Source organism: Phyllostomus hastatus, unplaced genomic scaffold, assembly GCF_019186645.2.
Source record: "Phyllostomus hastatus isolate PE091 unplaced genomic scaffold, TTU_PhHast_1.1 phas_contig_150, whole genome shotgun sequence".
Lineage (NCBI taxonomy): Eukaryota > Metazoa > Chordata > Mammalia > Chiroptera > Phyllostomidae > Phyllostomus > Phyllostomus hastatus.
Genome location: NW_025333611.1, coordinates 29,850,221 through 29,864,871, shown reverse-complemented (window position 1 = coordinate 29,864,871; position 14,651 = coordinate 29,850,221). Strand labels below are relative to the sequence as shown.

The 14,651-nt window shown below is 41.4% G+C and overlaps 1 protein-coding gene across 5 annotated transcripts in view; it reads right to left on the bottom strand.

The window, feature by feature from the left end:
* Window positions 1–14,651, bottom strand: part of KLHL3 (kelch like family member 3) — a 114,559-nt gene that overhangs the window by 76,845 nt on the left and 23,063 nt on the right. For 4 of the 5 annotated variants that reach the window (XM_045826381.1, XM_045826400.1, XM_045826390.1 and 1 more), the window contains exon 3: window positions 6,462–6,568. The exons of the other annotated variant lie outside the window; for it this stretch is intronic. In XM_045826381.1, coding sequence (XP_045682337.1) covers window positions 6,462–6,568 — 107 coding nt within the window. The remainder of the gene's footprint in view (window positions 1–6,461; window positions 6,569–14,651) is intronic. 5 annotated transcript variants of the gene reach the window in all.

Sequence of the window (14,651 nt, the reverse complement as noted above, 5' to 3'; positions counted from 1 at the left end):
CAACCCTCCTGAAAGGGAGTGGGCTGGCCTCTGTCTCCTGGGAAGTAAGGATATTCCTGCCCTGCCTTTATCCACAGGCTGTGTGAAAAGCAAAGGAGATGATGAGAGTGTGAATTAGGACAGCAGGATCCAGCAGAACTGTGGTGAAAGGTATCACCCCACCGTCTGCGAACCGCTCAGCTAGTGGCACCTGGAGTATCACGTAAGGAAGAAAATCCCCGTGTAGCCACACCTACGTTTCAGATCAACCCCACCCACTATCAGGATGGCTGATGCCAGAGCCACCCCTCACAGCCACAGGAGCTTTGTAAACTACGATGTGCTTAACAAATAACAAGTGCACTTTAAGTACCTATTCTGTGTTGGGTGCTTTATTCCCATTCTCTACATTTGTTCCCTGGTTATGGTTATTATTCTAATCTCACAGATAAGAAAAACGGATTGCAGAGGTTAACTGAATTCCCCACAAATTCCCTATTTCTACTCACTACATGTTTAAAGACACCAGTTAAACATCAGCCTACATCTAATAAAAACTGGACAGCAATTCTTCTTTAAGAAAACAAAAACAATCTATAACCAGCCTCTGCATATAGAACCAGGAGGACGGACAGCTTGCTCCAGGGGCTCCTTTTGGGATGGGAGCCCAAACCTCTTGCAGTCATGCTGATGGGCATAAGACCCTGAGCCCACATATTCCTTAAACTCAGTTCCTTTAACACCATAAAATGGGGTTGGTTTTAAAGTATGGGTACCATGGTGGGGGGATCTTCAGTATTCCCTACTCACAGGAAAAAGGTGGGCAGAACACAGCACTGCTGGCCTCTCCAATCACACCGAGCTAAAGGTGTGGAGGACCATTAGGGTGACTGCCCATCCCGGGTTTTCTCACAGGCTGGCTGCCTCTAGACACTCTCCCATGGGCACTAAGACCTCAGTTTCACATTTATCCCAAGTTATTGTGAGCAGGCCATGGTCAAGGAGTACAGTTGGTATTTGGATACCACAGGACATTTGGGTAATATAAACTCAGAGGACAAAAGAATAAAACCACTTTGAAGCCTGAGTGAAAGATAATAATCACATCAGTCAAGCTAGAAGAAAGTCACCTGCATTTTGTTTTCTTTTTGGCCTTAAACATGCTCACAGAAATGGGCCTTGCATGAGTCTGCAGGGCCTTTTCATTACTAATTTTATGCATTTTAAAGCTGAACTTGATCATTAGAACACAATTTTGCAATGTTACCTGTTTACCAAGGTTCAAATAATGTTATCTGTTTACCAAGCAAAGCCAAGGGGCCTCAAAAAACACACAAATCTCATATGCTGCTGATGGAAGCATAAGCTGGTACAACTGTCCGAGAGCTGTGGAGTTGCAGCACATGTCTCCAAGTCTTCAAAATGTACACGCCCTTGAACCAATTATTTCTCGTTCTGGGAATCTATTCTAAGGAAATACTCAGTAATGTAAGTCAAGATTAATAGGCATCACATGCCTATTAATATCCAACCAATAAGGGAATGCTTTTTCAATTAGGATACATATGATGGAATCTTAAGAAGCCATTAGGAAGTCTTGGAGATGATGCAGATGTGATTTAAATGACAAGAAAAGATAATCACAATACATTGTTAAACTCACTTATACAGATTTTCATTGAGCATCTACTCTATGGAAGACCATGCTAGACAGTGGGAACACAGCGTCAAATTAAAAAAGTATAGTTCTTGCCCTCATAAAGTTTAAGACTGACCTGGGAAGTCAGATATTGAAGAAATAATGAGATAAGTAGTAAAGCTAAAGAGAAACATAGGGTACCATGAGAGTAAAGAGCAAAGGGATTTAATCAAATCCAAGGGGATTGTCCAAGGCCTCCCTGGTAAATGATGCGTAAGTGGTAATGAAGGGTGAGTAGGAATTAGGCAAACAGGCAGGGAGGAAGACCATTTCAGGAAGATGAACAGCAATTTTTTAAGTATACACATCAAAAAAGGCTACTCAACTGTGTATATAAAATAAACTCATTAATATTATAAATATAATTGGTATCTATATATTTATAAATACCATGCATATACCATGCATATAAATATGCATATAGTTATAAATATAAATCTCAAAGAACATAAATTATAATCTTATCTAGATGTTATATTACCTGTAATTTTTAATATTTTCTAATATTCTCTAATTTTTTTTCTGTAGTGAACATACATGATTAGTTGGTGAGTAGGCAGATGGATGGCACCAGATTCAACAGAAGACTTTGGCTGGGCATTACATTAAATTGCTTTCTTCTCTTGATTCTCTCCTCCCTTCAATTACTACAATGCAAGACCTGCCCCAAAAGCATCTTTCTGCTCCATTTCTAATATCATTTTCATTTTGCTTAGGCACTTCCACTACCTGAGAGGCAAGTTCACTAGCCAAAAGTGGAGCTAACACTACACATATTGCAATTCCAAACAGATTCTTATCACAGCGCTGGACTTTCCAAACAACACACACAAAGAAGAATGTCTGAGAGATATTCATTGAAATTTTGGCTAAATACTCATTGCAGACAAAATGAATTATATTTTTAAAAAGAGATGAATGAAGGAGAGGGGAAAAAATTAAAACATTACTACTAGGGTTTCAAAGAGAATGTAGTTCCAAATTTCTAGGTAGTTAAATTATCTGGTTTTACAGGCTCCACTGTGAAATTCCTAGCCTAGGGGTCAAAGTGAGGAAAGAGTCACTTGGTCCACTTAGCAGAGACACAGCTCCTTCACATGATGAGCCAAGGGAGACACACATGTGAGCAACTCTGAAAACCTAAGTGCCTAGTCTGGCCCAACAGGAATTACTCCTGCCCCGCAGAGGCTGTGTAGTGGATTAGGAAAAGGGTTAGGGCCTATTCAAGCAAAACTGTGCCTGCATTCACCCATTCTTAGCAAGCCTACGTTCACTCTTTCAACCTCTGCTTATTGACTATGTCATAAATACGAGGCCCTGTAGCGGGCACTGAGGATTCAACAGTGACAAGACAAAGTCCCCAAGTGCCCAAAGCTCACAATTAAGTGTGAGAGACATTTCATTCATTAAATTAAAAAGTATGAGTCCTGTTGGGTACCAGGTACTCAGGACATAGTAATGAACACGTCCAACAAGATCCCTGACTTCATGGTGCTTATATTCTAGTGAGGGGAGACAGGTAAGAAAACATAAAAATAACCAACCAACATGATTTTTCAATGGCACTGAAAAATATACTGTATTTTTCAGACTTCCGGCCAAGATGGAGGCATAGGTAGACACACTGTGCCTCGTCACACAACCAGAATAACATCAGCAACAACTTAGAAACAAGATAACAACCAGATCTGACAGAAAATTGATCTGAATGGAAATCGGACAACCAGGAAAATAGACACATTCATCGAGACCGGCAGGAGGGGCCGAGTTGGGCAGCCGGGCACAGGTTGCGGCGCAGAGAGCAGAGAGCATTGGGACCGAGTGCATAAGGCATCTGGGGTGTACAGGACACAGCGGATGGACCCTGAGCATGCAAGCGGCAGCTGGCAGACCCTGGCCAAGGGGTGGCAAACAGCAGACCCAGGGAGGAGGGGATTGTGAAGCAAGGCACTGCACGCAACCCAGGATCACAGCGCTGGGAAATAGAGCCTTGGGGCACTAATTGAGGACACCTGTGGGGATCGAGGAGCAGGGAGGGACTCCCAGCCTCTCAGGAGAGGTCCTTGGAGGTTCCCACAATGTGCACAAGCCCACCTACATGGGAACTGACACCAGAGGGGCCCAGTTTGCTCAGGGGAAGCAGCGGAAGGGACTTAGGTCCCACAGAGAGCGGAGCAAGCGCCATTGTTCCCTCTCGGACCCTGCACCCACATACAACGTCACAACCCAGTGACTGGACTACCCCGCCCTGGTGAACACCTAAGGCTCCACCCCTCATACATAATAGGCACAACCAGACCAAAGGGAAAAAATAAAATAAAAAAGATGGCTCAAACAAAATTAAAAGCTCCAGAGCCAGTTTTTTAAGCGACTGAGAGATAGCCAACCTATCAGATGCACAGTTCAAAGCAGTGGTGATCAGGATGCTCACAGAATTGGTTGATTTTGGTCGCAAATTAGATGAACAAATGCAGGCTATGATAAGAGAAATGAAGGAAAATGCACAGGGAACCAATAGTGATGGGAAGGAAACTGGTATCAAATCAATGGTGTGGACCAGAAGGAAGAAAGAAACAACCAAACAGAAAAGAATGAAGAAATAAGAATTCAAAAAAATGAGGAGAGGCTTAGGAACCTCCAGGACATCTTGAAACGTTCCAACGTCCGAATTATAGGTGTACCAGAAGGAGAAGAGGAAGAGCAACCAGTGGAAAACTTATTTGAACAAATAATAAAGGAGAATTTCCCCATTCTGGCAAAGGAAATAGACTTCCAGGAAGTCCAGGAAGCTCAGAGAGTCCCAAAGAAGTTGGATCCAAGAAGGAACACACCAAGGCACATCATAATTACATTAGCCAAGGTAAAAATGAAGGAGAGAATCCTAGAAGCAGCAGAGACAAGGAGACAGTAACCTACAAAGGAGTTCCCATCAGACTGTCAGCTGATTTCTCAAAAGAGACCTTACAGGCAAGAAGGGGCTAGAAAGAAGTATTCCAAGTCATGAAAGGCAAGGACCTACATCCGAGATTGCTCTATCCAGCAAAGCTTCCATTTAGAATGGAAGGGCAGATAAAATGCTTCTCAGATAAGGTCAAGTTAAAGGAGTTCATCATCACCAAGCCCTTATTTTATGAAATGTCAAAGGGACTTACCTAAGAAAAAGAAGATAAAAAACATGTATAGTAAAATGACAGTAAACTCACAATTATTAACAACCACACCTAAAACAAAAGCAAAAAGAAACTTAGCAAACAACTAGGACAGGAACAGAACCATAGAAATGGAGATCACATGGAGGGTTAGCAACAAGGGAGTGGGAGGAGGAGAGAGGGGAAAAAGGTATAGAGAATAAGTAGCATAGATGGTAGGTAGAAAATAGATAGGGGGAGGGCAAGAATAGTATGGGAAATATAGAAGCTAAAGAACTTATGACACATGGACATGAACTAAAGGGGGGGAATGTGGGTGGGAGAGGGTGTGCAGGGTGGAGGGGAATGAAGGGGGGAAATGAGACAACTGTAATAGCATAATTAATAAAATACATTAGAAAAAAAAGAAAAAAGTACTGTATTTTTCAGACTATAAGACACACTCCCCCCAAATTTGGGAGAAAAATGGGGGTGCATCTTACAGTCCGAATGTAGCATTACATTTACATTGGTGAAATATTATGTTATTTATGCTATTAAATATTTTATCACATTTTTTGCTTCAAAATTTTTTTCCCTATTTTTCTCCTCTACAACCTAGGTGTATCTTATGGTCCGAAAAATATGGTACTCAATTTATGGGACAGAAAAGACTCTTAACAGGGAACTGTGGCTAGGATGGTCAGAGGAGACCTCTAGGAATTGGAGACATTCGAACTGTAAGGGGCAGTACGAGAAGCACCTGATCTATGAGATGCCAGAGCATGGGCACTGCAGACACCAGGAAAGAGACAAGAATGCAGAGCGAGAGTGACCATACTCAGAGGAAGCACAGGGTACTTGGCAAGCAGATGGAAGGGACACCTGACCCAGCCCATGGTCTCACCCAGCCCTGCCCAGCAGCCTCCAGTCAGCAGTGATGTCTAGAGCACTGCGTGGACCTAGCTCAGGGGAGGGGCTGTGAGGTTATACAGAGGGCAGCTCAGCCAGGGGTTTCAAGAAATTTAGTTTCAGCAGTAACACATGTGAGATGGTTGGGCAAGGCTATCTGGCATGCTCAGGGAACAGGCACTCCCTGGAAAGTTATCAAAGATGCTGAAAATGAATGACCAATAGTGAATATTTCTAGGTCTTATTCTCCCCCACCCCAGGTCCCACTATCACGTCTCCCACACTCCTGCAAAGGCCACAGGAGGCCCACAACCCCTGCCCTCCTCTAAGGAAGGGCTCGAGAGGGACAAGATGTGGGCAGCCATCAGGAAGCCAAGTTCCACTCATTCTCTGTGTACCCTGGGCAAGTCCCTTCCCTTCTCTCTACTTCAGTGTACCTCATCTGCAAAATGAGAGATCGGAAGGCCTGGAGATCAGCCCAAAAGTTTATATTTTTCATAAGCTCCCCACATAATTATGATGCACGACAAAGTTTGAGAACTTATGGACTATAGGATTCCACCTCTTTCTGCCTCATGGTGGACAAGGCACTGCTTGCCCAATTGGCCTAGCACATAGAAGCTCCTCAGGGTGGGTGTCGCAGCCTTCTCTTTCCTCCCTCCCCTCATGCCACCTCCCTCAGTCTTCTCCCAGGGCAGGGCTACAGCCTCATAGCTGTGGGTTACTGTTTCCCCACACCATACCTGTGAACATTGCACAGAAGTAGGGGCTGCAGGCTGCCAGGACCACACGGTGGGCTTCTATCTCGACATCTTCTGCCACAATCATCACGTCACACAACAGATGCTTACTGCAAGACACCAGCGAGGGGACAAGATGGGTCACAGCACCAACACCCACCCCAGTCACACAAGGGTATTTTTTCCTCCCACCCAGATTCCATACTATGCCATATAAGGTGGTCATAGAGTTAAGCAGCAGGATGGACTCATCAACTTTTCCAAGTCCCTCACAAGTCTGACATTCATGCTTTCCGAAGGAACACAGAGCAATCCAACTAGTCTGTGGCTGCAAATTCAGAGTTCCTTCATTTGTCTTCACTTCTCTGCTCCCCACTCTATCAGCTCTGACTGAGGCAGGAGTAAGGTAGCTTGGGGAGCAGTGGGAAAAGCCTGGGGCTGCCAGCCGAGTGACTGAATGAATGCCAAGGGGCATGAGCATGCCATTGAGGTGTGCCACCAGTAAGAACAAGTATTAACAATTCCCCAAGAGGTCCACTGCCTATGCAATACTGGTAAAAGATCAGCCAGATGGGGGGCACTCATGTATTTCTCCTCCCACTCAGATTCAACGTGATCACCAAGAAGACTGCCTACACACTATGCTCCCTAAAGACCCTGAGCAAACTCTAATCATTGTTAATTATTAAGAATACCATAACTACCTTTTTACTTGTTTGTCACTTCCACTACCCTGTGGACGCTGAAAGAGATTTGTCTTAGTTACTGTTATATCCTGGACACCTGGCTGTATGCATGGCCCATAGTAGGCCCTACATTTTTACTAAATAAATGAACAAATTTTGAAATGGGATCAACCCACATTCTTAGATTGAATGAATATCTGACTACTTTGGAGATTGAAAGGCCCTGTCAACCCAAGAATTTTTCCTCTACCAGCCTTCCAATTTCTTATCATGCCTATTATTAACATGATGGTTAACACTGAGTTATATGTGCCAGGCACTATTCTAAGCACTTTTTTACATGTATTACTTAATTTAATCCTCTCAACCACCCTATGAAGTAGGGCTATTGCTACGCCCCACATTACAAACAAGAAAACAGAGGCCCAGAGAAGGTAAGTAACTTTCCCATGGTCACACAGATAGAGAGCAGTGGAGACAGGATTTGAATGCAGGCAGCTAAGCCCCAAAACCATGGTCCTCATGTCTATGGCATCCTGCCACCACTAGTCCTACCTTTAGACTGAGGCACTAATAGTACTTCAGGCAGGACAAATACATTTTAACTGAGATTCATTGGAAGCAGTTACTTAGGACACTATAGCAGATTGAGAAGTCAGAGGTCATGAAAGGGTTCCGTTGTTGATAAATGGAAAAGAAGCTACATGTTTGCCATCCCTGATATATCATACTAAACCATTGCCAACTATTAATACATTAGTCCAGGTTCACTCATCAGAGAAATGGAATCGTGAAGTCCAAAAAGGTTGGAGCTGCAAATGAACTTAGCAGTTATCTGGTCTATGAAGCTCAGAAAAGTGGCCCAAACCTACAGAAGCTCAAGTCTTTAATCCACACACAGTACCACAATGCCTCATGATTGAGCAACACTTGTATGGAAAAAGACAGAAAATAAGTTAACCCCAATAAGGAAAGGTGGTAAGGAAAGGTCTAACATATGGAATAAAGTATCAGTGAAGGGCCTTCTGGGAAGAGTGATACCTCTGAGCGCCAAGAGGCAAAATCTAGGGGTGGGACCTCATCCTACAGTGGCCAGCAGACCCTACACACAAACTTTGTCAGAATAAGCCAGCTCAACTGGAAATATAACTAGTTCTGCCCTTAACTGGCTATGAGAAGAGGGACAAATGACCTTACCACAGTTTTCTCATTTTTCAGCTACCTTGGGACATACATCACGGGGACCACATGAGTTTGTAGATGAGACCTGAGAACAGACTGGTTTTTAACCTGGACAAAATTTATTGTAAAAATGTATTCCCTTTATGAATAGACTCATTTTAGACATTTTCACTCCCATTAAAGATTTTGCGGAGGAAATGAAGTTATTACTGCTATTTAAAAGTACAAGTAATTTTTTTTTGATAACCAGTATTTGAATGAGAAAAGTGTTGACAAAGATGCATCAGAAATACCAAACAAATTTGTAGTGCCAGGTCCTGAACAAGTAATGTCAGAGAGAAATATCATTCATGAACACAGAGGAGCTGACAATTCATGAACGAATAAGAAAGAGACAAGAAGAAATGAAAAATAAAGATGGACAATCCAGGTAAGCAAATGAATAAGAGCAGTTCTAATAAGAGAGAAGTATATCTCAAGGCCAGGAAAACTCTTATCTAGGAAAGTGACCAAGAAAAACTTGCCAAAAACTCAAAGTAGACTTTCCCTATGGGTGAGAAGGCCTGTCTGCACACTGGAACCACCTCTGTGTGTCCATTCTGCATTAGAAAGGGGAGATGCAGCTCTGAAGCACTGCATGGCGCACACGCCCTTTTAATGTCATTTAGCAGAGATCCTATGGGATCCTTTTTTTCGGAGTCATCACTCTACTCTGAAAGACAATCTTGAAGAAAGAAAAGTAGAGCTCTATACTTTGTGATTTATAAAGAATTACAGTAGAACTCTTAGTAAGGAGCACAGCACACACTACAGTTCAAACTTGACCAGGGTTCATGTTCCCTGAGTATCAGAATTGAGATGTGTTGTAATCAAGATAATGAACAGTGATAACAGTAAACATTCAGTAAATGTTAACTTATTTCTTGTCTTCTTTTTCCACAAAACACTCCATTAGAGGTTAAGTTTGAACTGCCTGTTGGACATCTAAGCAGGGTTACCAAGTAGGCAAGTGGATCCATAAGCATGGAGCTCAGAGGTAGGGGATGGTTGTAAGGTTGGGTGGGGATAGGAAGAACCAGCAAAAAGACGAGACAGCAGCCAGTGAGATGGAAGAAAAACCGAGAGTGAGGTATCCAAGCAGCCAAGTGAAGTGAGAACTTCAAGAAGGGAGAAATGAACAACTGTAACACATAATGCTTATAAGAAAGATAAAATTAGGGTGGCCAGATAGGGCAATTAGGCAAGAAAATAAAAGACATCCAAATTGGAAAGAAAGAAATATAACTCTATTTGCAGATGACAACTTTGTATATAGGAAATCCTAAGTAATCCACTAAAAACTATTGGAACAAATAAATGCGTTCAAGAAGGTTGCAGAATACAAGATCAATATTTAAAAAATCAATTGTATTTCTATACACTTACAATGAACAATCCAGAAATGATACTAAGAAAAATTCCATTTACAGTAGCATCAAAAAGAATAAAATACTTAAGAATAAATTTAACAAAAGAAGTACAATACCTATGCTCTAAAACTATAATACACAGTTGAAAGAAATTAAAGAAGACCTAAATAAATTGAAAAATCACTGGTTTTTATGAATTGAAAAGTTTAATATTGTTACAATGGCAATACTCCCTCAAATTGTTCTACAGATTCAACAGAATCTCTATCAAAATCCTGGCTGGCTTCTTTGCAAAAATTAACAAGCTGAACCTAAAATTCATATGGAAATGCAAGAGAGCTAGGATGGCCAAAACAATCTTGAAAAGAAAAAGAACATAGTTGAAGGTTACACACTTCCTAATTTCAAAACTTACTACAGCTAAAGATAGTGTAGTAACAGCATAAGGATATAGATAGATAGATCTCAATAGAACTGACAGTCCAGAAATAAACATTCAAGTTTACAACCAATTGATTTTTTTTACTTTAAATCACTTATTTTTCAATTACAGTTGATATGCAATATTATAGTAGTTCCTAGTGTACAATGCAGTGATTAGACATTGTATAACTTACTAAGTGATTTTAGTAATCTCAAGAAATCTCATACCCACCTGACACTACATATACTTATTATAATATTATTGACTATATTCCCTGTGCTATACTTTATTTATATCCCCATGACTATTCTGTAACTACCAAATGGTACTTCTTAATCCCTTCACTTTTTACCCATCTCCCCAAATCCCCTCCCATCTGGCAACTGTCAAAATATTTTCTGCATCTGAGTCTTGTTTCTGTTTTGTTTGTTCATTTGTATTGTTTTTTAGCTTCAGTTTTTGATAGGTATGTATTTATTGTCATGTTTTTTACATTCATATTTTTTCTTCTTAAAGAAAACCCTCAGACATTTCATTTAATACTGGTTTGGTGGTGATGAACTTCATCAGGGTTTTTTTCATGTCTAGGAAGCTCTTTATACAGTCATTTGATTCTAAATGATAGCTTTTCTGGGTAGAGTAATCTTGGTTGCAGATCCTTGCTTTCCAACACTTGGAATATTTTGTGCCAATTCCTTCTGCTCTGCAAAGTATCTGTTGAGAAATGAGCTGAAAGTCTTATGGGAGCCCCCTTATAGGTAACTAACTGCTTTTCTCTTGAATTTCTAAGATTCTCTTTGTCTTTAATCTTTTGCATTTTAATTATGACATTTCTTGGTGTGGGCCCTTTTGGGTTCACCTTGTTTAGGACTCTCTGCACTTCCTGGACTTATCTGTTTACTTCCTTTACCAGATTAGGGAAGTTTTCTGTCATTGTTTTTTCAAATAGGTTTTCAATTCCTTTCTCTCTCCTCTCCCTAAGGCACTCCCATGATGCAAATGTTGGTACACTTAAAAAGTTGTCCCAGAGGCTGCTTACACTATCCTCATTTTTTTTATTCTTTTTTCTTTTTGCTATTGTTATCGGGTGTTTTTTGCTTCCTTGTACTCCAAGTCACTGATTTGATTCTTTATCTACTCTACTATTGATTCCCTGTAAATTATTCTTCATTTCAGTTATTGTATCCTTTATTTCTGATTGACTCTTTTTTATGCTGTTGAAATTCTAAGTTCATCTACTCTTCTTCTAAGTTCATTGAGCATTTTTGTAACCGGAGTTTTGAACTGTGCATCTAGTAGATTGCTTGTCTCCGTTTTGTTTAGTTCTTTTCCTGGAATTTTGTTCTGTTCTTTTATTCGGGACATGTTTCTTTGTCTCCTCATTTTGGCAGCCACCTGTGTTTGTTTCTATGTATTAGGTAGAGCTGCTATATCTCCCAGGCTTGGTCAAGTGGCCTAATGTGGTAGGTGTTCTGTAGAGTCCAGTGGCACAGCTTCCCTGTTTGCCCAAGCTGGGTATGCCACGTGTGCCCCATGTGTGGACTGTGTACACTTCCCTGTTGTAGTTAAGCCTTGATTGCTATTGGCACATTGATGGAAGGGATTTACCCCCAGGCCAATCAACTGCAAGGACTGGCTGCAACCATCATGGAAGATCAACCGTTCAGGGGGCCCATGCCATGGAGCAGGACTTACTTCAGTGGGGCTCTGGTGTCCATTGAGTCTGCCCCTTAAGTGTGTCACTTGTGGAGGTGGTTGGGCAGTGCTTCAATGTGTCCTGAAGCTGTTGACTGGGTATGCTGGCTCTGGGGCCTCCCAGAAGATGCAGGCCAAGGTCAGCCACCTCCTGTGTTCTACCCAGTGTGACCTGGCATGAGCTACAAAGCAATTTGCATATGGCTGCTACTTGTGCTGGCCCTGGAGGTACCCTGGAGATACCTCTCCTGGAGGAGAGGCCAAGCTATGAACCAAGGCCAGGCCAGCTGCCACTAGTGCTAGACCTGGGACCGCTAAGCAAGAGGTACAGGGCATGCCAAGGCCAGATGCTGCTTGTTTGAGAGATTGTACAAAAGTCTGAAGCATGAGCCAAGACAGGCCATTTGTATGGAAAAGCCACTGGAAACAGCTTGGGTGGGTCTAAAGTTAGTTGAGGCAGGGTTTTAGAGAATCACCAGGGCTTGGAGAACAGTGTTAGCCAGGTTGATGGGGACTCAGATATAGCAACCATCTGCTGGGTCTGTAGGGGAAGAGTTCATCAAAGGAACAATGGCCTCTGCCAGCACTTCTGTCTGAGAGAAAGCTGCCCCCCAGTTCTCACCCTAATGCCAGACAATTCAGTTCCTCCCATATGTCTCTGGTGACTTTCAAGCTGCTGCCCCAGCACTGGAGCTCAGAGGGAGTGAGTCTGAGTAAGACCATGTAGGGGCCCTTTAAGACAACTGCCTGGGACTACTGAAGCCCTCCATTTCACTCAGCCACAATCCTTGCTGGTTTTCACAGCCAGAAATTATGGGGACTTCTCTTCCAGGGGCTAGAGGGTATGGTGTGGAGCTGGAACCTCTCCCTCTCAGGATAAGGGTCTCTAAAGCTGAGATATTCCTCCCAATTTTACCTACCACATGTGGATGTGGAACCAGCCCATTCCACATCTCCACCCCTCCTACCAGTCTCAATGTGGCTGCTTCTTTATATCCTTAGTTGTAGGATTTCTGTTCAGCTAAATTTCAGGGGGTTCTAAATTATGGTTGTTCTGTAGTTTAGTTGTAATTTTGATGTGGTTGTGGAAGGATGTGAGTTACGCAATTACCTACACTGCCATCTTGACTGGAAGCCTATAGTCAACTAATTTTTGACAATTGTGCCAAGGCCATTCAACTGGGAAAGAATAGTCTTTTCAACAAATGATGCTCAGACAACTGGACAGCCACATGCAAAAGAATGAAATTGGACTCCTGCCTCACATCATATATAAAAATTAGCTCATAATGGATCAAAAATCTAAATATAAGGGCTAAAACTATAAGACTCTTAGAAGAAAACATAGGGGTAAATCTTCTTGACTTTAGATAAGGCCATGCTTTGTTAGATATGACACCAAAAGCAAAAACAAACAAATAAAACCATAAAGTAGATATTAAAATTTATAACTTTTTTGCTTCAAAGGACATCAGAAAGTGAAAAGACAACATACAGAATGAAAGAATATTTTTTGAATATATATATTTATATGTATATTTATATAAGAGCTTTATATATAAAATATATAAAGAATTTGAACACTACAACTCAAGATACGTAGATGTATAATACAATTTTAAAATAAGCAATTGATCTAAAAAGACATTTTTCCTAATAAGATAGAGAAATGCCAATGATTAATGAAAAGATGCTCAACAATATTAGTCATCAGAGAAATACAAATCAAAACCACAAGGAGATACCACCTAACACACACTAGGGTGACTATAATAAAAAACAAATGTTGGTAAGGATATGGAAAAATTGAAAGTTTCATACACTGCTGGTAGAAATATAAAAAGGTGCAGCTGCCAAATGAAAGAAGCCAGTCACAAAAATCTGCATATTATATGATTCCAAAACAGGCAACTCTATTGAGACAGAAAGTAGATTAGTGATTGCCTAAACTGGGGGGTTTGAAGGGCAGGCAGGGAGGATAGGGAAAACAGGGGGATTACTGTTAAAGTATACAGGATTTCAGGAGTGATAAAAAAATGTTCTAAAATTGATTATTGGTTGCACGACTGTGAGTATACTAAAAGTCATTAAACTGTATGCTTTAAATATATGAACTGTATGGCACATGAAGTACATCTTGATAAAGCTGGTACCGAAAAAAGAAAAAAAAATCAATGTGCTAATATAGCTACTACAGTACTAAAGGCATAGTGGCAGCCCACCCAAAAAATGAGGACAGATCACTGTTTGCAATGGTGAAATGAGAGGTTAGAATGTCAAGATGACCTAGGAAAGATTCTCTCCTTTTCAGACCTGGTCAGGGTGTATTACCCTGCAGAAAGGACTATATACCCTATTGCTGGCTGGAAAGTCAGGAGCCAAAGAACCATTAGTGCTCTGCTGCCCAGAAGCAGCTGTTTGTCTGACTACAACAGAGCCATGAATTGCAGAAGGAGGAGGAATATTGGGTGGTTACCATGCCAACAGCCCATTCTCCACTATGGAAGTAAAAAGAATAGGAAACTCATGAATTGTGTGATCCATAAATGGCAAAGAACATGCGTGCTTGAAGTAAAATAGCTTAAAATTGGGGGAAGAGAATGTGAAAACAATGCAAGAAATAACCCTAGGTCCCTGGAATATCATGTAACATTTCATTAGCTTAATCCCTGTATGGCAAGATGGTTTACCCAGGCTGTCATCAAAATAAAGTATGTCTCTTTCCAGTTCCCATTAAACTCACACAGATCAATAAAGTTTTTTCAGGTCCTTCTCTCACTGCCTCACCCATTCCACT